The sequence below is a fragment of the Nerophis ophidion genome, linkage group LG07 (assembly GCF_033978795.1).
Source record: "Nerophis ophidion isolate RoL-2023_Sa linkage group LG07, RoL_Noph_v1.0, whole genome shotgun sequence".
NCBI classification, from domain to species: Eukaryota; Metazoa; Chordata; class Actinopteri; order Syngnathiformes; family Syngnathidae; genus Nerophis; species Nerophis ophidion.
The window spans coordinates 32,805,576-32,831,546 of record NC_084617.1 but is presented as its reverse complement, the minus strand read 5'-3'; the positions used below and the strand labels follow the sequence as shown (position 1 = coordinate 32,831,546).

Genomic DNA, 25,971 nt, shown 5'->3' with positions numbered 1-25,971 from the left:
GTGTTCACTCTCTCTGCTTTTCAGCCTCTCAGTCTCCTCTGTCCTCACGAAGAAGGCCCCTCCACAGGCCTCCACCGCCATACTCAGGCCGGACTCTCGTCCGGCCGCGCCAACTCCCCCCACCCCCCACAGCGGGGCGAGAGAGGAAGTCGGCCACGGCCATCCGCTCGCCCGGCCTGTGGACCACCCGGAAGTTGTAGGGCTGCAGTGCGATGTACCACCGGGTGATCCGCGCATTGGCGTCCTTCATTCGGTGGAGCCACTGCAGTGGTTTGTGGTCCGGGCAGAGACTGAAGGCCCGCCCCAGCAGGTAATAGCGGAGGGCCCCGATCGACCACCGGATAGCGAGACACTCCCTCTCTACGGTGCTGTACCTCGCCTCCCGGTCTGACAACTTCCGGCTGATGTACAGCACGGGGCGGTCGACGCCCCCCACCTGCTGGGTCAGCACAGACCCCAGTCCCCGGCTCGACGCGTCCGCCTGCAGACAGAAGGGAATATGAAAGTTTGGCATGTAGTACTTGTATTGAACTGTATGCTATTGTACTCTAGTATGTAGTACTTGTATTGTACTGTATGCTATTGTACAGTACTCAACTATGTAGTACTTGTAATGTACTGTATGCTATTGTAGAGTACTCTACTATGTATTACTTGTAATGTATAGTGTATGCTATTGTACTCTAGTATGTAGTACTTGTAATGTAGTGTATGCTATTGTAGAGTACTCTACTATGTAGTACTTGTAATGTACTGTATGCTGTACAGTACTCAACTATGTAGTACTTGTAATGTATTTTATGCTATTGTGGAGTACTCAACTATGTAATACTTGTAATGTATTGTATGCTATTGTAGAGTACTCAACTATGTAGTACTTGTAATGTACTGTATGCTATTGTAGAGTACTCAACTATGTAGTACTTGTAATGTATTGTATGCTATTGTAGAGTACTCAACTATGTAGTACTTGTAATGTACTGTATGCTATTGCAGAGTACTCAACTATGTAGTACTTGTAATGAACTGTATGCGATTGTAGAGTACTCTACTATGTAGTACTAGTAATTCTTGTGTAGTTCAGCGGAAATGACGCAATGAGGGACGCGGCTTATAATTTATAATTCGCGTGTGAAGTTGCATAAGGACGCGATGTGCGGGTGTCGCCGCGATAAAGAATTCATCGTCAGCATGGCGCTGCTGGTCGGAGGCTGAACCCGACAAAGAATTAAACGCCATCAGCAGGGAATTAAACGCCATCACGTCAGCATGGCGCTGCTGGTCGGAGGCTGAACCCGACAAGAGCCGAGCAGAGCCGATAAGAGCCGAGCAGAAAGCGACTTAATGCCAAGATGCCGACCTTCTCTGTCATGTACAAAGGAGCGGTCCTCATCAGCAGGTAAATGTCCTCCTAATGACACTTTTGTGTTTCTTTGGAGTCAACATGGTGCTCATCACCTGAGTCAGGATCATCTTTCATCGTTCTTATTTCGTCAATGGAGTCAAAATAACAACAACGAAAGATGAAGGAGATGTTTTATTCCGTCAATGGAATCTTCCGAAAAGCATAAAACTACATTGACTCCCGCCACTGTCAAATAAACTCATGTTTGTTGTGGAGTACAATGTTTGGTATTTCCACAACATTTGGTCGGAACTCTTTCAAAAAGGTCACATTTGGACTTCATGTTGACGAGGTTTAAGACGGAGAGGCAGATCGAGCCAGATATACTTCTTCTTTTTTCATGTTCACCAATAGGTTTGTTTTTGTTGTGTTACATCAACAATATTAGTAGCACACTTCATGTACCTGTTATTATTTGACATTAAAATGATCGTAATAGAGTGGAAGACCACTTTTTTATGCATTTTAGATCGCAAATAAACATTAGCAAGAGTCAACTAACAATGGAGCTAATGTCCAGTCATTCTATTCCGATTATTAAACGCTCTAAAAACTCAATCAAGGTTATATGTACATGATGTAAGTATATGTGATGTAGTAAACATTCATAATAACAAGTAATATATACATGATGTAAATATATATGTGATGTAGTAACATTCATAGTAATATGTAATATATACATGATGTAAGCATATATGTCATGTAGTAACGTTCATAATAACAAGTAATATATACATGATGTAAGTATATATGTGATGTAGTAACATTCATAATAATATGTAATATATACATGATGTAAGTATATTTATCATGTAGTAACATTTATAATAACATGTAATATATACATGATGTAAGTATAGATGTCATGTAGTAATATATGTGTAATAGTTATATTTTAAGCATACAGCTGCATATTAATTTCACAGACACATCACAACATTCACTTTCCCTTCAACAACAACATTACTTATCATGGCAGACTTGATGAGAGACAATAAACACAATAAAACAATCACTTACTGTACAATGTCTGCTCTCACTGGGATAAAGACTGATGAGATGTTTATATCTTCCCCTTTACATCAACAATTCATCATTATCCTCAAAAAGAGTTAAAACCAGCATCTTGTTGTGTCTTTCTGGCCATCTGCGGGTCTAAGTTGGATGTCAAAATTGACCAACATGTGGGTTTAGGTCTACAACCTTCTACTCTCCAGCTGAGACATGATTTATCATCTAGAATTAACTCTCATCAATTCAGAGGTGATGCAGCAGCTCAATATGTCAATATAACAGCATAAGCTAGTTAGCTCTATGTGATCATGGCGCTGCTAAAAGTAGCTCCTCTGCAACAATATCACTAATACTTGTTAATATTCAGGTCATGACATGTAAATTGAGTATTGTCGCTTCTTTTTGATGGTTTTTAGAGGACTAGTGCACTCCTATTAGCTACATTGTTATCCGTCTCTTACTTGCCATATTTTACGACTTAGAATGCACAACAAAAGAAAACCAAACCAAGCACAGACACGTCCAGGTCTCCCACCAGGGAAAAAATTAAAAATTAAGGACAGGCGCGTCCACGTCTCCGACCACGGAGATAATTATGTACAGGCGCGTCCAGGTCTCTGACCAGGGACACAATCAGGACAAGCACGTCCAAGTCTCCCACCAGGGACACATTTAGGACAGGCTCTTCCAGGCTTGGGACCAGGGACATAATCTGGGACAGGCACGTCCGGATCTCCCATTAGGGACACAATTAGGGACAGGCGCGTCCAAGTCTCTGACCAGGGACATATTCAGAACAGGCGCTCCCAGGTCTCGGACCAGGGACACAATCTGGGACCGGCACGTCCAGGTCTCGGTCCAGGGACACAATCAGGGACAGGCGCATCCAGGTCTCCAACCAGAGACACAATCTGGGACAGGCGCATCCAGGTTTTCCGACCAGGGAAACAATCAGGATAAGCGCGTCTAGGTCTCGGACCAGGGACACAATCATGTATAGGCGCGTTCAGGTCTCCGATCAGGGACAGGCATGCCAGGTCTCCCACCAGGGACACAATCAGGGACAGGTGCGTCCAAGTCTCCAACCAGGGACACGATCAGGGACAGGCGTGTCCAGGTCTCCGACCAAGGACACAATCAGGTACAGGCGTGTCCAGGTCTCCCACCAGGGACACAATCAGGGACAGGCGCGTCCAGGTCTCGGACCAGGGACACAATCAGGACAGGCGTGTCCAGGTCTCGGACCAGGGACACAATCATGGACAGGCGCGTCCAGGTCTCCGATCAGGGACAGGCATGCCAGGTCTCCCAGCAGGGACACTATCAGGGACAGGTGCGTCCAGGTCTCTGACAAGGGACACGATCAGGGACAGGCGTGTCCAGGTCTCCGACCAAGGACACGATCAGGTACAGGCGTGTCCAGGTCTCCCACCAGGGACCCAATCAGGGACAGGCGTGTCCAGGTCTCTGACCAGGGACACAATCAGGTACAGGCGCGTCTAGGTCCCTCACCAGGGACAGGCGTGTCAAGGTCTCCGACTAGGGACAAAATCATGGACAGGCGTGTCCAGGTCTCCGACCAGGGACACAATCAAGTACAGGTGAGTACAGGGACAGGCATGCCAGGTCTCCCAGCAGGGACACTATCAGGGACACTATCAGAGACACAATCAGGACAGGCGCGTCCATGTCTCGGACCATGGACACAATCATGGACAGGCGCGTTCGGGTCGCCGATCAGGGACAGGCATGCCAGGTCTCCCACCAGGGACACAATCAGGGACAGGTGCGTCCAGGTCTCTGACAAGGGACACGATCAGGGACAGGCGTGTCAAGGTCTCCGACCAGGGCCACAATCATGGACAGGCGTGTCCAGGTCTCCGACCAGGGACACAATCAAGTACAGGTGCGTCCAGGTCTCGGATCAGGGACACAATCAGGAGAGGCGCGTCCATGTCTCGGACCAGGGACACAATCATGGACAGGCGCGTCCAGGTCCCTGATCAGGGACAGGTATGCCAGGTCTCCCACCAGGGACACAATCAGGGACAGGTGCGTCCAGGTCTCCGACCAGGGACACGATCAGGGACAGGCGTGTCCAGGTCTCCGACCAGGGAACCAATCAGGGACAGGCGTGTCCAGGTCTCCGACCAGGGACACAAACAGGTACAGGTGCTTCCAGGTCTTTGACCAGGGACACCATCAGGGACAGGCATGCCAGGTCTCCCACTAGGGACACAATCAGGGACAGGTGCGTCCAGGTCTCCGACTAGGGACCCAATCAGGGACAGGCGTGTCCAGGTCTCTGACCAGGGACACAATTAGGTACAGGCGCGTGTAGGTCTCTCACCAAGGACAGGCGTGTCAAGGTCTCCGACCAGGGACACAATCATGGACAGGCGTGTCCAGGTCTCCGACCAGGGACACAATCAAGTACAGGTGCGTCCAGGTCTCGGATCAGGGACACAATCAGGAGAGGCGCGTCCATGTCTTGGACCAGGGACACAATCATGGACAGGCGCGTCCAGGTCCCCGATCAGGGACAGGTATGCCAGGTCTCCCACCAGGGACACAATCAGGGACAGGTGCGTCCAGGTCTCCGACCAGGGACACAATCAGGGACAGGCGTGTCCAGGTCTCCGACCAGGGACACAAACAGGTACAGGTGCTTCCAGGTCTTTGACCAGGGACACAATCAGGGACAGGCATGCCAGGTCTCCCACTAGGGACACAATCAGGGACAGGCGCGTCCAGGTCTCCGAGTAGGGACCCAATCAGGGACAGGCGTGTCCAGGTCTCTGACCGGGGACACAATCAGGTACAGGCGCGTCTAGGTCTCTCACCAGGGACACAATCAGGGACAGGCGCGTCCAGGTCTCGGACTAGGGACCCAATCAGGGACAGGCTTGTCCATGTCTCTGACCAGGGAGACAATCAGGTACAGGCGCGTCTAGGTCTCTCACTAGGGACACAATCAGGGACAGGCGCGTCCAGGTCTCCGACCAGGGACACAATAAAGGACAGGCGCGTCCAAACTGAAACTAAAATGGAAGAGGGCACAGGCTGGCCAGGGTGAGGAGAGAGAGAGAGAGACATGATCCACGTCTGCAGCAGATCCAGGACCAGAACCAGAAAGTCTAGGAAACACATCTCACATAACACCTCAAACACTCATAATCTGCCAGAGAATAAGAAGATGTAGCAGGAGGGATCAGTGCTGCCAACTTTGAGACTTTGATGCTAAATGTGGAGTTAAAACCCCTCTCGAGCAGGGGTTCTTAACCTTCTTTACTTGTCCACTACACTGGGGACCGGGACACACTCAAATGTTAAATCTGAATCAGTCATCTTACTGTTGATTGAATTATATCTAACATACTTGTCAAATGATCTGAAAGTTACTCACAAAGATTGTTGTTGAACACATTAACCTCAGGCTTAGGTGAGCTTGATTAGAAAATTAAATACCATCCAAATATACTGCAAAAGAAGTAATTGATGAAAAAAAAATTACATTTACAATATGTTGTGCTAAAATTAATCAACTAAATTCATTTATTTGAACTAAACTGTCAATGCATTTAAAGTCCAATTTGAAATACATCTTGACTACTTTAATAATCTTTTTGCGCTTAAGAAACGTGTCTCTAACTTTAGCTCCATACTTCTTCTGTTTGTGCACTGTAAAAAAAAAATGTTGTTTTTACAGGAAAATGCTGGCAGCTGGGGTTACCAGAGAATTCCTGTACAAATTACAGCAGCACAGTAGATAACTTTATGGTCAAATATGTAAATTGATTTACAGTGAATTAAATTATGTATGAATCACATAAAAAAACTGTTAAGTATACAAAAAAAACGTGTTAATTTTGCATAACGGTGTTGTATATAAATAGACCAATTCCTGTATTTTTTACATGTAATAGTTGCTTATTGTGCATCAATAAATGATAAAATTAACAGGGAAATATCAAACAAAAAACTAATTTAAACTGGTAGAACAACAGTAAAACTTTGCATTTTAAATGGAGCTGTTCTGTATATTATACGTAAAATCTATTCATAATATCCTGTATTTTTATGTTTTGATAATCCAGTTATTATGTAAAATTTCACATATAAACCTGCAAAATTATTTCTACTACCTGTACACCCAAAAAAAAAAAATACATCTTGAGAAAAGACGAGAGGAAAATATAACTTTTGGAACATTTATTTAACAGTCATCATTAAAAGTTCAAATCAATAGGATTTCTTTTCCTCTTCTTTTTTTAATACAACATGCAAATGATAAATGGGTTGTACTTGTATAGCGCTTTTCTACCTTCAAGGTACTCAAAGCGCTTTGACACTACTTCCACATTTACCCATTCACACACACATTCACACACTGATGGAGGGAGCTGCCATGCAAGGCGCCAACTAGCACCCATCAGGAGCAAGGGTGAAGTGTCTTGCTCAGGACACAACGGACGTGACGAGGTTGGTACTTGGTGGGATTTGAACCAGGGCCCCTCGGGTTGCGCAAGGCCACTCTCCCACTGCGCCACGCCGTCCCTAGAAGAAGAAACATATAATGGATCTTTTGACTGAATACAGGTTGAAATACTCCAGAACAGGGGTAGGGAACGTATGGCTCGCGAGCCAGATGTGGTTCTTTTGATGACTGCCTCTGGCTCTCGGATAAATCTGAGCTGACATTACTTAACACGATAAGTAATGAATAATTCCACTCGTAATCAAAGGGTTGAAATTATTGTTCCAAAAAATTAAACATGCTCATGCATTTGAGCCCATCCATTATTTTTCTACCTCACTTGTTCAATAAGTTGCATTAAGGGTAAGAAGTGATTTATTTATTATTGGTTAATTTAGGGCTTGCCCTCCTGGGGGTTCTTCAGACCAACTTGAGAGCCTGTTTCAGGGTTACAATATTTTTTATTTTTCAATAAGCCTCTCAGTTGCTTTCCAGCAATTGTCTTTTTCTCTATTGTTCTTGCTCGCACTCTGGCTTCAGCTCCAACCCCGTCTCTCCTCCTGGCTGCTGCTTCTAAACAGAGCGACAGGTGATTAGATAACAAGTCCCAGGTGGGCAACATACACACACCTGTCGCTGATTTCGAGGCCGGTCCTGGCAACACCCCGCTTCGCTGCAGGCCCGCAGGCCACGCCTCCTCCACAGTTAGCTTCAGAATACCAATGTTATTACAAAGAATAAGAGACCTATTATACTCTAGAAATGTTGATCTTACTTAAAAATGCACGCGTTTAGTTGTGTTCAGTGTTGAAAAAAATATTATATGGCTCTTACGAAAATACATATTTGGATTCTTAGCTCTCTCAGCCAAAGAGGTTACCGACCCCTGCTCCAGAAGATTAGCCTCTTTAAATCTGGACATTTGTTTAAGTGCCAGGTGCCCAACAACAACCGACACTCCCTGTCTGGAATGTTCAACAGTATATGGCATAAAACAATTGGGAGCATTTTTACCTCCAGAACATTAGGCTCTTAAAATCTGGACATTTTTGTCTCAAACAGGCCAAGTTACAGCTCTGGCTCGCTCGTTAGTGACGTCGGCTGCAGCCGTTAATGAGGAGCTTCTCCCGCTCCTTCCGCCTTCACGTCACAATCCAATCAGACACGAGCTTCAGCTGCGCACTTTTCGAGAGCACTTTTTGAAATTAAAATTAGGCAGACTGTACAATGAGAAAGAAGTAGCCTACAACTACAAGTCTGCGGTTAGAGGAGGTTGTTTAGCCTGTGGTAATGACACAATGCTTAAATTATTAATATTATTTTATCAATCATATTTATGAATAGCTGTACGGTGAGGAGGGAAACAAAAAATCTTCCAAACAAATAATTATAATTGTAGCCTAAATTTTTGTTTATGAATAGGCCTATAGGGAGCCTCTCATGTTCACAATTATTTTGTTTTGGTGTGAAAACATTTTTATTACCTCAAATTGCATTGTTTCATCAATCATGTTAAAAGTACAGCATACACTTGTAAAGTGACTTACATATATTTTTTTGTATTTTTCAAAACAAACTTACTAAAACTATAGTTTTCACAATATTTTCATGTCAAATTAACAAAATTGTTTTGTTATGAGTATTACAATATTTCTCAGTTTTTGTTACCAATATTTGTAGCTTTCACAACTAAATTTGATTCTAATCACATGTTGTTGCAAATATAACAAAACATTCTGTTTAATAGTTTATAAAAGCTCACTGTAATTTAAACAAAAAATATATATTTTTGCGTTTACAATACTTTTCTGTAGTGATTTTACATAGTTTTTTTGTAAATTTCACAGTCATTTCTTAAAGTGTGTGACATTGTCTTTACTGCCACAATGGGCCCACAGCCGAGATGCACTCATTGTTTGGGCCCCAACCCTACAGTCAAGAAACACTAAGGCTTTATTGAAGAAAGGTGTTGTGTTTGTTTTGGAGACTTTTAAGACCATTGCTCTTCTCAACGAGCAGCAGGTGCTGCCCTGCGCACTGATGGCGAGTTTGTTGTTTGTGGCAAAAGGCACAATGAACATTGTATTTCTAGTTGTACTTATGAGTCTCTTACAATTACATGCACATGCGTCACGGCCAATTATGCAAATGAGACAATGACAGTTGCAACATGGATCTGTGGAAGAATCTGGATGGATAACAATAACCACTCAACGTTTGTCAGTCGTTTCCAAACGAGAGGGTTCACTCTTTGCATCGGTCTTAGCAGCTTTCCTACAGCGGAATGAAATAAAACGAGTGAACACTCTTGTGTTTTTTTTTTGTCACAGCACTCTCATGTTTTATTCCTCTGTTAATGAATAGCCGTTTACCTCAGGCTCCTTCATCTGCATCCCTTAAAATCCTATGACGCTTAACAGCACTCGCTCTCTGCTAACCTAGTAATGCAGGAAGTGATCACCTGACACGCTAACAGCCAATCAGGTGACAGTAGCAACTGTCAAGTTTGGTTGTCTGGCACTTGTGGATAAAAGAGGAAAAGTTACCTGGACAGGTTTTTGGATGTTTTCAAAGGGACCGTAGTCAGACCATTGTGGTCGGTAAATGATGCAAGGCAAAACCACACCACCTTAGCTGACTATTTAGAGCAATGGTCCCCAACCGGTACCGGGCCGCGGCTTGATATTGTACCGGGCCGCAGAAGAATTTTGTATAAATTTGTAATTTTTTAATTTTTTAAAAATGTTTTTATTTTTATTAAATTAACATAAAAACACAAGATACACTTACAATTAGTGCACCAACCCAAAAAACCTCCCTTTTTCATTAAAATAAATAAATAAATAAATAAAATAAAAATCCTGTACTGTCTACTATGTACAATGTGTACACTTACACTTGAATATTTACTGTATACTATGTACTCTGTGTACACTTACACTTGAATGTGTACTGTATACTATGTACACTGTGTGCACTTACACTTGAATATGTACTGTATACTATGTACATTGTGTACATATTTCAATAGTGTATTTCTGTCCAAAAGTGATTACTTGCTGTACTGCTTAGTGTGAACAAAAAATGCACTTAAATGATAACTTCAAAGTGGTCCTACTGTGATTATTTCAATGCTAACTTCAAAAGGGTCCTACTACACTTACTTCAATGCTATACTATTATTACTTCAATGCTAACTTCCAAGGGGTCTTACTATGATTACTTCAATAAAAACTTCAAAGGGGTCCTAACTTCAAAGGGGTCCTACTGTGATTACTTCAATGCTAACTTCAAAGGGCTCCTACTATGATTACTTCAATGTTATACTATATAATTACTTCAATGCTAACTTAAAAGGGTCATACTATGATACTTCAATGCTAACTTCAAAGGGGTCTTACTATGATTACTTCAATGCTAAGTTGAAATGACTCCTACTATGATTATTATAAAATGCTACTTTGTTTTTCTAAGCTTTTGAATTCTGCGATTCGTAAAACAGTGCAGTTATTTTTTTATTTTTCTCTTCACTGACAGCCATAATACAAATAATTCAAAAAACATGGAAATACATTGAAATGGTGTCTTTTTGATTGTGCTATAGTGCCATCTTTTGGACAGATTTGCTGACTGCAGGTGCTGCCGTGTCCGTCTGTTTAGTGCTTTGAACCGGAAGTAGAAGTCTACAGTGTTTTACACTACTCGTTCATCACTCTAAGCAATTTTCCCTCCAATTTTTCATGTGTGAGCAAACGCCAAAACTCCTTGAGCATTCAGTGGCGCACATGTGAGCGACGCCAGACGTGCACACTGTTATGCGCAATTCTTTTTATTCGATTTTGTGCGCGGCCTAGATTTGCTGTGCGCAGAAGACGCGTGAGCAGTGTGCAACTGCACAGGCGCGTACCTTAGAGGGAACGTTGACTCTAAGCAACGTTTGTTAGTTTTACAATACAACTAAAACTATTCTTACCTACTAAAGCGTCCCATGTGTGATGTCTGTAGAAGTGTTTTCATGCATATTTTTGTATCTACTATCGTAATTAAGCTAATGTCGTTAGCATTAACTAATATGCTAACACGTCTACGAGTGTCTGTGTTAGTATTATTGACTTACAACGGCATTCTTTTTGTATTGTTTCAGCTTCACAAATTCCTCAGTAAATTCACCAAAACGTCTCAGTGGAGTTATTGAGTCTGTTTAGCTGATTGGAGCACTAGCTTGCGCAGCTAGTGGGCCCATGACCATGACTTCTGTTTTTTTTTGATCAGCCGTTTTACTGCCGTGTTACAGACACTGTTTGGAAACAATTAAGCTATGTAAAGAAACATCCATCCATTTCCTACCGCTTATTCCCTTTGGGGATGCAGGGGGCTCTGGTGCCCATCTCAGCTACAATCAGTCGGAAAGCGGGGCACACCCTGGACAAGTCGCCGCCTCATCGCAGTGTTAATAAACATTTACAGAATATTCCTGTGTAAATAACTAATTTCATAACCTATATATCTGCCACTTATAGTCCGGTGCGACTTATATATTGGACAATACTTCTAAAATTAAGTGGGTGTGCTTTATATACTGGTGTGCTCTAAAGTCTGGAAATACCCTATTTTTCGACACGTAAAAACTCTTCCTTGTGGTCTAAATAACGTGTAAGGGACGTATTAACTACAGTGGTGGACTTTGGGTACATGTATACTGTATAGGGCAGGGGTCACCAACCTTTTTGAAACCAAGAGCTACTTCTTGGGTACTGATTAATGCGAAGGGCACACACTTAAATAAATTGCCAGAAATAGCCAATTTGCTCAATTTACCTTTAACTCTATGTTATTATTAATAATTAATGATATTTATCTTTGTGGAAACACTGATCATCTTAATGATTTCTCACAATAAATATCTATTTTTGATGACATGTTTTAAATACGTTAAAATCCAATCTGCACTTTGTTAAAATATATAACAAATTGGACCAAGCTATATTTCTGACAGAGACAAATCATTATTTCTTCTAGATTTTCCAGAACAAAAAATTTTAAAGAAATTCTAAATACTTTAAAATAAGATTTTAATTTGGTTCTACAGATTTTCTACATTTGCCAGAATATTTTTTTTAAATTTTAATCATAATAAGTTTGAAGAAATATTTCACAAATATTGTCCGTTGAAAAAACAGAAGCTAAAATGAAGAATTTAATTAAAATGTATTTATTATTATTTACAATAAAAAAAATAAATTTACTTCAACATAGATTTAAATTGTTAGGAAAGAAGAGGAAGGAATTTAAAAGGTAAAAAGGTATATGTGTTTAAAAATCCAAAAATAATTTTTAAAGTTGGATATTTTCTCTAAAATTGTCTTTCTGAAAGTTATAAGAAGCAAAGTAAAAAAATAAATGAATTTATTTAAAAAAGTGAAGACCAAGGCTTTAAAATATTTTCTTCGATTTTCAAATTCTATTTGAGTTTTGTCGCTCTTAAAATTAAAAATGTCGAGCAAAGCGAGACCAGCTTGCTAGTAAATAAATACAATTTAAAAAATAGAGCCAGCTCACTGGTAAGTGCTGCTGTTTGAGCTATTTTTAGAACAGGCCAGCGGGCTACTCATCTGGTCCTTACGGGCTACCTGGTGCCCGCGGGCAACGCGTTGGTGACCCCTGGTATAGGGATTGTCATCGGTGCAAAAAAGACCGTGCAGATCCAAACACACAACAGCAAGGTGGCAACAGGTAAGAAAAGTTGATTTTGCATAATAGGTCCCCTTTAAGTAGGGAACTACACAAATCGAACCACGGCTTAAGAGTTCCATGAATAAGTAAAAATAATTTATTACAGCTGTTCCAACAAACTTATGACTTCTTCTTTCCTTTGTCTCTAACCAGGACTCTGATGGGTCCGTATGGCGCCGACAGAACGGTTCACTCCATGGACTTTACGGACTGTGAGAATGGTTTGGGTGAGTAGAGAACACCTTGACTTGAATATTATAAGAACCTTTTCACTTACTTCTCACATGAATCGCAAAGAAATCTTGCCAACTGTTCTCTGGGTACTCTGTGAAGGTTCAAAAACATGTTAGGGTAACTAAAAAGTCTTACTGTGTGTGTGTGTGTGTGTGTGTGTGTAAATATATATATATATATATATATATATATATATATATATATATTTATATATGTATGTATATATATATATATATATATATATATATATATATATATATATATATATATATATATATATATATATATATATATATATATATATATATACAGTGACGTGCGGTGAACTAAAACACCAGGTGAGGCATGCATAGTTTTTTTTCTTCTTTTTTTTGTTTTTACTGAAATTCATATATGCAGCTCTAGTCATTGTTGATTTAGGATGCACATTAGAGTAACAGGAAAAAAAGGGGAGATATTCGCTTTCATAAAAGTGTTATCATAATGATATTATGATATGATAAATGGTTCCAAAAAGTATTTAATAAAGTTGTTATTAAATACTTTTTGGTCCCATTTGCTTTTAATAAAATAAATCAAGTATTGTGAGTGTATCTTACCTTTGTTTATTTGTATCTGAAGCAGCACTAGCTATCTTCCATGAAAACATAATTTTGTCTGACCACATTCATTTTGTCTTAAAGTCCAGTTTAGAGAAGTATTTCTTCTTGGATACAGTATATAATCCTCCATATTGGCAGACACATTCCATCCATCCATTTTCTACCGCTTATTCTCTTTTGGGGTCGCGGGGGGCGCTGGCGCCTATCTCAGCTACAATCGGGCGGAAGGCGGGGTACACCCTGGACAAGTCCGCACCTTATCATAGGGCCAACACAGATAGACAGACAACACTCACACTCACATTCACACACTAGGGCCAATTTAGTGTTGCCAATCAACCTATCCCCAGGTGCATGTTTTTGGAAGTGGGAGGAAGCCGGCGTACCCGGAGGGAACCCACGCATTCACGGGGAGAAAATGCAAACTCCACACAAAAAGATCCCGAGTCTGGGATTGAACCCAGGACGGCAGGATCTTCGTATTGTGAGGCAGACGCACTAACCCCTCTTCCACCGTGAAGCCCGGCAGACACATTCATTTATCTATCCATCCATTTTCTACCGCTTATTTCCTTTTGGGGTCGCGGGGGGCGCTGGAGCCTATCTCAGCTACAATGTGATGAGGTGGCGATGTGTCCAGGGTGTAATCCGCCTTCCACATTCATTTAATTTAATTTAATTCCAAAAAAAGGAACAATATTTTTTCATCTGACAATAAACACCCACAAATGCTGACTTACTCTAATAAAAATGCCATGTTTGTTATAAATCCAGTTTAAAAAAAAGAAAAGAAAAAAGGCTGGCTTTTGCTGGAGAGACCTGTGTCTGCTAGCTTGAGCGCTTCCACTTCTCCCAGTGTGGCGGGTCAGAGTACTGCTGAGGCATTGAACTGCAGATTGACAATATATCGGCCCCTACCTTGAGGCAGAGGTACATGCTGCCTCATGGCCTGCCTTTTCCCCGTGTCAACTAGCATGTGCCCCCTCGCACGCACACGCCCAATACACACTGTGTGTAGCCGTGGAGGCACCGCCTGTGTCTGCCTAACTTCTCGTATGCTGCGTTGTTTTGATCGGAAACATGGAATTTCCGCGATTTTGACCATGAAAATGATGAAAATACCGTATTTCCTTTAATAGCAGCCGGGGCGCTAATTAATTTAAAACCTCTTCTCACTCCTGCGCTTATTCAAAGAATGCGGTAAAAGTAAGCAGGCGCTAAGTAATTTAAAGGCTCTTCTCACCCCTGCGCTTACCAATGGCATGCAGTAAAAAATTGAGTGTGATAAAAAACAAAAATAATTAAAAATTATTCTGCGTCCGCGGCCCGGTGGTTGGGGACCACTGCTCTACAGCTTGTCATCGCGCCCACTTTTACACCATGCTGTCTACATGCCGGCCGGACGCATGCATTTCGCTGCTTCTTTTACGAGATTGCAATGCATACTTGGTCAATAGCCATACCTTTTACACTGATGTTTGTGATGTGGACGGCTTTGGGGCTCTTACTAGTGTGCGCCGCACTCAGTGCACCCACACCAAGCACATTTCTGGAGAGCATTGGCTCTGTGGCACATTCTAAACGCAGCATAGAGATTACCCATAGTGCCGTGTATCCGTGATGAGTGGCTATTATGCGCCCCCAACCCCGCCCACCTCAACCAACGCACGGGGGGGGGAGGAGGTGGTGCCAGCGGTTGTATGGACGGTGTAGCTGGTAGTCGTGGATGCATTGCATTGTGGGTGGTTGTTGTGTTGCGTTTGTGGTGTTTTGCAGGGCGTATGTTCTCCAGAAGTGTGTTTGTCATCGTTTAATGTGGGTTCGCGGAGTGTGGCGCGTGTTGGTGGGAGTGTTGAAGTTTTTTCATATCACAACCATTAGTGTGATCTGTGTGGCTGTGGAACAAGACCCTTGGTTTACACACAGTTAAAGTAAAACAATTCCTCCGTCAGTTTGAAATAATGGCAGGGGAAGGGTCAATCGTGATGTCACAAATTTGACCCGGCAGTAAGAGCAAGCATGCGTTTATTAATTTGGGTAGTGCGTTTTAGTAATTCAAGGCAGGTGTGTTTTACATGTTCGGTGGTTATTCAAGGTAATACGGTATACAGGAACCACACCAAAATCACATAGAAAGCATAAACCAAAAGACAAAATATTAACACTTATTTAATTGTATTACTTTGTTTTGGAACATCTCATGATTAAGCCACCTGGTGGCAGGTGAGGCACTGCCTCACTTGCCTCCCCTGACACTGGTATGTGTGTGTATATATATATATATATATATATATATATATGTAGGTGTGGGAAAAAATCACAAGACTACTTCATCTCTACAGAACTGTTTCATGAGGGGTTCCCTCAATCATTAGGAGATTTTCTCCTGATGATTGAGGGAACCCCTCATGAAACAGTTCTGTAGAAATGAAGTAGTCTTGTGATTTTTTCCCACACCTACATATTGCGCTCTACCACGGTATCGAGCACTATTCTCTGGATAATCCAATCAAGACATATATATATATATATATATATATATATATATATATATATATATATATATATATATATATATATATATATATATATATATATATATATTTATTTATATATATATATATATATATATATATATATACATGTATATTTGTCTGTGGCAACTTGTCCAGTGTGTACTCCGCCTTCCGCCCGAATGCAGCATAAAATAGGCTCCAGCCCCGCGACCCCAAAAGGGACAAGCAGTAGAAAATGGATGAATATACAGTATATATATATATATATATATATATATATATATATATATATATATAATTATTATATATATTATATTATATATATATAATATATACACATACACATGTATATGTATATATATACATATATATATATATATATATTATTATTATTATATTATATAATATATACACATACACATTTATATGTATATATATATATATACATATATGTATATATATCTATGTGTATGTGTATATATTATACACAATATGTAGACATATATATTGTGTATAATATATATATATATAAATATATATAGTGTATAAATATATATATATATATACATATATATACAGTACATCCATTTGTATTTATATGTGTATATATATATTATACACAATATAATATTTATACATATATTATACACAATATGTATATACGTATATACTGTATATTGTGTATAATATGTATATATACACATACATGTATATATATTATACACAATATATCTATATATATATACACACTATCTATACACACAATATATATATATTGTGTATAATATATATATATACATATATAGTGTATACATTTATATATATATATACATGTATATATATCCATTTGTATTTTTATGTGTATATATATATATTATACACAATATAATATACATACATATATTATACACAATATATATACATATATATATTGTGTATAATATGTATATATACACATTTATGTATATACACATATATATAGCCATTTGTATTTATATGTGTATATATATATATTATACACAATATAATATACATACATATATTATACACAATATATATACATATATATATTGTGTATAATATGTATATATACACATATATGTATGTGTATATATATATATATATATATATATATATATATATATATATATATATAATTATTATATATATTATCCATCCATCCATTTTCTACCGCTTATTCCCTTTCGGGGTCGCGGGGGGCGCTGGCGCCTATCTCAGCTACAATATATATATATGTAGGAGGCGCGTCAGGCATACTTGCCCAGCAGAAACAACACCATATCTGTACAATCAATCTGAGAGACAGAATGTGAAAAAAAATCCAGGAATTCACATTGTAGGAATTGTAAAGAATGTATTTGTAAAAAATGGTGGAAAATAAGTATTTGGTCACTTCAAACAAGGAAGATCTCTGGCTCTCACAGACCTCAAGCGTCTTCTTTAAGAAGCTCTTCTGTCCTCCACTCGTTACCTGTATTAATGGAACCTGTTTGAACTCGTTATCTGTATAAAAGACACCTGTACACAGCCTCAAACAGTCAGACTCCAAACTCCACTATGGCCAAGACCAAAGAGCTGTCGAAGGACACCAGGAAAGGAATTTTAGACCTGCACCAGGCCGGCGAAGAGTGAATCTACAATAGGCAAGCAGCTTGGTGTGAATAAATCAACTGTGGAAGCAATCATTAGAAAATGGAAGACATATAAGACCACTGATAATCTCCCTCGATCTGGGGCTCCACGCAAGATCTCATCCCGTGGGGTCAAAATGATCATGAGAACGGTGAGCAAAAATCCCAGAACCACACGGGGGGACCTGGTGAATGACCTAAAGAGAGCTGGGACCAAAGTTACAAAGGTTACCATAAGTAACACACTACTCCGACAGGGAATCAAATCCTGCAGTGCCAGACGTGTCCCCCTGCTTAAACCAGTGCATGTCCTGGCCTGTCTGAAGTTTGCCACAGAGCACATGGATGATACAGCAGAGGATTGGGAGAATGTCATGTGGTCGGATGAAACCAAAATATAAATTTTTGGTATAAACTCAACTCGTCGTGTTTGGAGGAAGAAGAATACTGAGTTGCATCCCAAGAACACCATACGTACTGTGAAGCATGGGGGTGGAAACATCATGCTTTGGGGCTGTTTTTCTGCCAAGGGGACAGGACAACTGATCCGTGTTGAGGAAATAATGAATGGGGCCATGTATCGTGAGATTTTGAGCCAAAACCTCCTTCCATCAGTGAGAGCTTTGAAGATGAAACTTGGCTGGGTCTTCCAGCGTGACAATGATCCCAAAAACACCGCCCGGGCAACGAAGGAGTGGCTCCGTAAGAAGCATTTGAAAGTCCTGGAATGGCCTAGGCAGTCTCCAGACCTCAACCCCATAGAAAATCTGTGGAGGGAGTTGAAAGTCCGTGTTGCTCGGCCACATCCCCAAGACATCACTGCTCTTGAGAAGATCTGCATAGAGGAATGGGCCGAAATACCAGCTACTGAGTGTGCAAACCTGGTAAAGACCTATTGTAATCGTTTGACCTCTGTTATTGCTAACAAAGGTTTTATTACAAAGTATTGAGTTGAATTTTTGTTATAGACCAAATACTTGTTTTCCGCATAATTTACAAATAAATTCTTTCAAATTCCTACAATGTGAATTCCTGGATTTTTTTTTTCATATTCTGTCTCACAGTTGAAGTGTACCTATGATGAAAATGACAGACCTCCGTCATCATTTTAAGTGGGAGAACTTGCACAATCGGTGGCTGACTAAATAATTTTTTGCCCCACTGTATATATGAGGATGTATGAGTCATGTCGTAATTTCATTTCCCTGCACATGACATTCATGCACGTCATGGAGGCAAGAAGCTCCATGTTGCAAACAAGAACAAAGAGACAAGAGGCTCCATGTTGCAGCCCTTCTTGCCAAGTAAAAGACAGGGATTGTCTTTGATACACTGGCATAGAAAAGACGTTAGTCATTTGGAAATGAAAACTGTTTTTTACATTTCAAAGAGGTTTGAGTGCAGCCCCACAGCCAATAATGTCAGTCCTAATATGGAGGGGATTTGTGTGTGAGGAATCCCTGCTCAGCATCAGTGAGTCTGCCTGATCCAAAGTAGGTCATGTGCTCAATCCTAACCCACTTAGCTCCCACGGCTTAAGAATGCAGATTTGTTATTGTTGTTGTTGTTTTTTATTCTGCCTCACTTCCTTTCTATTAGAAGGTACCTACCCACTGGCCATGTGGTATTTTAGTCAAATATAGCTTTTCAACACACACATACAAAGTTGTCATTGTATCATGTGCGATACAAGCAGTCCTAAAACGTGTTTACTTGTGTCTGATATCATGTGCGATACAAGCAGTCCTGAAACGTGTTTACTTGTTTGTGATATCATGTGCGATACAAGCAGTCCTGCAGTGTGTTTACTTGTGTGTGATGTCATGTGCGATACAAGCAGTCCTTCAGCGTGTTTACTTGTGTGTGATATCATGTGTGATACAAATATTCCTAAAACGTGTTTATTTCTTTGTGTGTGTGTGTGGGTGTGTGCGATACAATCAGTCCTGCAGTGTTTACTTGTGTGTGATACCATGTGCAATACAAGCAGTCCAGCAGTGTGTTTACTTGTGTCTAATATCATGTGTGGTACAAGCAGTCCTGCAGTGTGTTTATTTGTGTGTGTGATATCATCTGTGATAGAAGCAGTCCTGCAGCGTGTTTACTTGTTTGTGGTATCATGTGCAACACAAGCAGTCCTGCACCGTGTTTACTTGTGTGTGAAACCATGTGCAATACAAGCAGTCCTGCAGTGTGTTTACTTGTGTGTGATATTATGTGCGATACAAGCAGTCCTGCAGTGTGTTTACTTGTGTATGTGATATCATGTGCGATACAAGCAGTCCTGCAGCGTGTTTATTTGTATGTGGTATCATGTGCGATACAAGTGGTCCTGTTGTGTTTACTTGTGTGTGATATCATATGCGAAACAAGGAGTCCTGCAGTGTGTTTACTTGTGCCTTTTATCGTGTGCGATACAAGCAGTCATTCAGCATATTTACTTGTGTGCGATATCATATGCGATACAAGCAGTTCTGCAGCGTGTCTATTTGTGTGTGATATCATGTGCGATGCAAGCAGTCCTGCAGAATGTTTACTAGTGTGTATGTGTGTGATGTAATGTGCGATACAAGCAGTCATGCAGCATGTTTACTTGTGTGCAATGTCATGTGTAATACAAGCAGCTCTTCGGCGTGTTTACTTGCGTGCAATATCATGTGCGTTACAAGCTGCAGTCCTGCAGAGTGTTTACGTGTGTGTGATATCATGTGTGATATAAGCAGTCCTGCAGCTTGTGTACTTGTGTGTGATATCATGTGAGATACAAGCAGTCCTGCAGAGTGTTTACTTTTGTGTGTGTGTGTGTGTGTGTGTGTGTGATATCATGTGTGATACAAGCAGTCCTGCAGAGTGTTTACATATGTGCAATACAAGCAGTCCTGCAGCATGTTTACTTGTGCGTGATATCATCTTCTGCAAAGCTGGAGGGTCAGTTAATCAAAATGTCTTCCAATAAACACACAATTTCTTCAAATGTACAAAGTAAAAAGGCAGTGAAGTTGTCACATAGTGTAAATGGTAAATAAAAACGATGATTTGCAAATCCTTTTAAACTTATATTAAATTGAATAGACTGCAAAGACAATATATTTCATGTTCACACTGAGAAACTGTTATTTTTTCTTGCAAATATCTGCTCATTTGGAATTTGATGCTTGCAACATGTTTCAATAAAGCTGGCACATGTGGCAAAAAAGAGTGAGAAAGTTGAGGAATGCTCATCAAAGACTTGTTTTGAACATCTCACAGGTGAACAGGCTAATTGGAAACAGGTGGGTGCCATGATTGGGTACAAAAGCAGCTTCCATGAAATGCTCAGTCATTCCCAAACAAGGATGGGGCGAGGGTCACGGCTTTGTCAACAAATGCCTGAACAAATGGTTTAAGAACGACATTTCTCAACCAGCTATAGCAAGGAATTTAGGGATTTCACCATCTACGCTCCGTAATATCATCAGAAGGTTCATAGAATCTGGAGAAATCACTGCATGTAAGCCATGATATTACGCACCTTGAATCCCTCAGGCGGTACTGCATCAAAAAGCCACATCAGTGTATAAAGGATATCACCGCTCAGGATATCAGGGGCTCAGGAACACTTCAGAAAACCACTGTCAGTAACTACAGTTGGTCGCTACATCTGTAGGTGCAAGTTAAAACTCTACTATGCAAAGCCAAAACCATTTATCAACAACACCCAGAAATGGTTCGCTGGGCCCGAGCTCATCTAAGATGGATTGATGCAAAGTGGAAAAGTGTTCTGTGGTCTGACGAGTCCACATTTCAAATAGTTTTTGGAAACTGTGGACTAAAGAGGAAAATAACCATCCGGACTGTTTTAGGGTCAGAGTGTAAAAGCCAGCATCTGTGATGGTATGGGGGTGTATTAGTGCCCAAGGAATGGGTAACTTACACATCTGTGAAGGCACCATTAACGCTGAAAGGCACATACAGCTTTTGGAGCAACATAAGTTGCTATCGTAATCATGGACGTCCTGCTTATTTCAATAAGACAATGCCAAGCCACGTGTTACCACAGCGTGGCTTCATAGTAAAAGAGTGCGGGTACTAAACTGGCCTGCCTGTAGTCCAGACATTGAAAATGTGTGGTGCAATATGAAGGCTAAAATATCAGAAGGGAAACTGTTGAACAACTTAAGCTGTACATCAAGCAAGAATGGGAAACAATTCCACTTCAATAATGTGTCTCCTCAGTTCCCAAACCTTAGTGAGTGTTGTTAAAAGGAAAGGCCATGTATCACACTGGTAGAAATGCCTTTTTGGACATGTGTTGCTGCTATTAAATTTTAAGTTCATGATTATTTGCAAAAAATAAAACGTTTCTCACTGTGAACATGAACTATCTTGTTTTTGCATTCTATTCAATTGAATATAAGTTGAAAATAATTTACAAATCTTTGTATTATCTTTTTATTTACCATTTACTCAACGTGACAACTTCACTGCTTTTGGCTTTTGTACTTAAATAATTTACAAAAAAGTAAACATGCTAAGCTACAGGCCACTAGGAGCCAGCAGCTACACAACAGCTAAGCACACAAACTAGATATAGGTAATGATCATTGAACAATAAAAGGTGACATTTGTCAATATAAAGAAGTATCAAATAATTACATTTAAAGGAGCTATATGAATAAAATGTAAATATAAAACACTGGCCATACAGCAATAGATGATATCTTTCTATTACCTGATGTTAGCTACCTCTCTTAGACTTAGACTTAGACAAACTTTAATGATCCACAAGGCAAATTGTTCCAAAAAGTAGCTCAGTTACAAAGGATGGAAAGGATAATGCAGGTATGAAGTAGAATAAAAATGTACCATAGTAGCAATTATCTTTGTTAATAATGTCTTTTCTCTGCTGGATCTACTCTCTATTTCATACTACAGCTGTTACATATACTGTAATATTGTACATGCTCATTGTTATATATTGTATATATAATACGTAAGTCTTATATATATGTTATACTTATATTGCTACTATGGTACATTTTTAGTCTACTGTATACCTTTCTGTTTTCACCTACTTTTTGTGCCATTGTGTGTATTATCCTTTCCATCCTTACCCTGTCCATCCTTTGTAATTGAGCTACTGTGTGAAACAATTTCCCTTGTGGATCATTAAAGTTTCTTCCCTGAGCTGCCACCTTATCGTGGTAGAGGAGTTTGCGTGTCCCAATGATCCTAGGAGCTATGTTGTACGGAGGCTTCCATGCCCCTCGGTAGGCTTTCCCGAGACAAACAGGTCCTAGGTGAAGGAGTAGACAAAGAACAGATCGAAGACCTCTATGGGAATACAAAAACAGAGACTCCGATTTCCCTCGCTCAGACGTGGGTCACCGGGCTCCCCCTCTGGAGCCAGGTCCAGATTTGGGGCACAATGGCGAGCACCTGGTGGCCAGGCCTGTCCCAATGGGGCCCGGCTGGGCACAGCCCGAAGAGGCAACGTGGGTCCCCCCTCCAATGGGCTCACCACTCATGGTAGGGGCCATAGTGGTCGGTTGTGTTGTGAGTTGGGCGGAAGCCGAAGGCAGGGCATTTGGCGGTCCAATCCTCGGCTACATAAACTCACTCTTGGGACGTGGATTGTCACCTCGCTGGAGAGGAAGGAGCCTGAGCTAGTGCGCGAGGTGGAGAAGTTCCGGCTGGATATAGTTGGACTCAATTCAACGCACAGCAAGGGCTCTGGAACCAATTCTCTCAAGAGGGGCTAGACTCTGTTCCACACTGGCGTTGCACGCAGTGAGAGGCGACGGGCTGGGGTAGCAATTCTTGTTGCCCCCCCGGCTCAAAGCCTGCACTTTGGAGTTTAGCCCGGTGGACGAGAGGGTAGCTTACCTCTGCTTCGGGTGGAGGTACGGGTCCTGACTGTTGTTTGCGCTTACGCACCAAACAGTAGTTCAGAGTACCCAACCTTTTTGGATACACTCAAGGAAGTACTGGAAAGTCCTCCCCCGGGTGATTCCCCTGTCCTACTGGGGGACTTCAACGCAGCCACATGTTTTGGACACTCTCGTGAAGAGAGGGGCTGAGCTTTCTACCAATCACCTCCTGTTGGTGAGTTGGCTGCGATGGTGGGGGAGGATGCCGGACAGACCTAGCAGGCCCAAACGCATTGTGAGGGTCTGCTGGGAATGTCTAGCAGAGACTCCTGTCAGAGAGAATTTCAATTCCCCCCTCCAAAAGAACTTTGAACATGTCACAAGGGAGGTGCTGGACATTGAGTCCAAGTGGACCCTGTTTCGCACCTCTACTATCGAGGCAGCTGATTGGAGCTTTGGCTGCAAGGTCGTTAGTGCCTGTTGTGGCGGTAATCCTAGAATCCGTTGGTGGACACCAGCGGTGAGGGATGCTGTCAAGCTGAAGAAAGAGTCCTATCGGGTTCTTTTGGCTCATAGGACTCTGGAGGCAGCAGACAGGTACCGACAGGTCAAGCTGTCAGCAGCTTCAGCGGTCGCGGACGCAAAAACTCGGACATGGGAGGAGTTCGGGGAAGCCATGGAAAACAACTTCCGGACGGCTTCGAAACAATTCTGGACCACCTTCCGCCGCCCCAGGAAGGGGAAGCAGTACACAGTCAACACCGTGTATGGTGAGGATGGTGTTCTGCTGACCTTGACTGCGGATGTTGGGGATCGGTGGAGGGATTACTTCGAAGACCTCCTCAATCCCACCAAGACATATTCCTATGAGGAAGCAGTGCCTGGAGAACCTTTGGTGGCCCCTCCTATTTTTGGGGCTGAGGTTGCTGAAGTAGTTAAAAAGCTCCTCGGTGGCAAGGCCTCTGGGGTGGATGCTGTGGGGTCTTGGTTGACAAGACTCTGCAGCATCGCTTGGACATCTCGGGCGGTACCTCTGGATTGGTAGACCGGGTTTGTGGTTCCTCTCTTTAAGAAAGGGAACCGGAGGGTGTGTTCCAACTATTGTGGGATCACACTCCTCAGCCTTCCCGGTAAGGTATATTCAGGTGTACTGGAGAGGAAGGTACGCCTGATAGTCGAACCTCAGGAGGAACAGTGTGATTTTCGTCCTGTCGTGAAACTGTGGAACAGCTCTATACTCTCGGCAGGGTCCTTGAGGGTGCATGGGAGTTTGCCCAACCAGTCTACATGTGCTTTGTGGACTTGGAGAACACATTCGACGGTGTCCTTCGGGAAGTCCTGTGGGGTGTGCTCAGAGAGGATAGGGGTATCAGACTGTCTGATTGTGTCGGTCCATTCCCTGTACGATCAATGTCAGAGCTTAGTCCGCATTGCCGGCGGTAAGTCGTACACGTTTCCAGTGAGGGTTGGACTCCGCCAAGGCTGCCCCTTGTCATCGATTCAGTTCATAATTTTTATGGACAGAATTTCTAGGCACAGTCAGGGCACTGAGGGCATCCGGTTTGGTGGCTGCAGGATTAGGTCTCTGCTTTTTGCAGATGATGTGGTCCTGATGGCTTCACCTGGCCAGGATCTTCAGCTCTCACTGGATCAGTTCACAGTCGAGTGTGAAGCGACTGGGATGAGAATCAGCACCTCAAAGTTGGATTGATTGATTGATTGATTGATACTTTTATTAGTACCCCGCCTTCCGCCCGATTGTAGCTGAGATAGGCGCCAGCGCCCCCCGCGACCCCAAAAGGGAATAAGCGGTAGAAAATGGATGGATGGATGCACAGTTCAGTACATATTCCGTACAATTGACCACTAAATGGTAACACCCGAATAAGTTTTTCAACTTGTTTAAGTCGGGTTCCACGTTAATCAATTCATGGTAGAGTCCATGGTTCTTGCCCGTAAAAGGGTGGAGTGCCATCTCCAGGTTGGGGAGGAGACTCTGCCGTAAGTGGAAAACTTCAAGTACCTGGAAGTCTTGTTTACGAGTTAGGGAAAAGTGGATCGTGAGATCGACAGGCGGATTGGTGCGGCGTCTTCAGTAATGCGGCTGGCCTGGGAACGCCTCGAGTTCCCCCGGGATGAGCTGGACGAAGTGGCTGCGGAGAGGGAAGTCTGGGCTTCTTTGTTTAGGCTCATTCCCCGTGACCCGACCTCGGATAAGCAGAAGAAGATGGATGGGTGGATGGATAGATGGATGGATGGATAGTTAAAGTTTGTCTAAGTCTGTGTGTGTCTATGTGTGTCTTTGTGTGTCAATGTGTGTCTGTGTGTGTGTCTATATGTATCTAAGTGTGTGTATGTGTCCGTGTAATTATGTATATGTGTGTGTCTATATGTGTCTGCGTGTGTCTCAATTCGTCTTTGTGTGTGTCTATAAGTGTCTGTGTGTGTGTTTCAATGTGTCTATGTTAGGGGTGTAACGGTACCCA

General features: G+C 41.8%; 1 protein-coding gene across 1 annotated transcript in view; it reads left to right on the top strand.

Moving 5' to 3' along the window:
* Nucleotides 1–1,124: 1,124 nt before the first annotated feature.
* si:dkeyp-72e1.9 (syntaxin-binding protein 4) overlaps nucleotides 1,125–25,971 on the top strand; it is a 220,597-nt gene continuing 195,750 nt past the window's right edge. Inside the window, exons 1-2 of the mRNA XM_061905997.1 lie at nucleotides 1,125–1,399; nucleotides 12,786–12,859. Coding sequence (XP_061761981.1) covers nucleotides 1,353–1,399; nucleotides 12,786–12,859 — 121 coding nt within the window. The 5' untranslated portion in view covers nucleotides 1,125–1,352. The remainder of the gene's footprint in view (nucleotides 1,400–12,785; nucleotides 12,860–25,971) is intronic.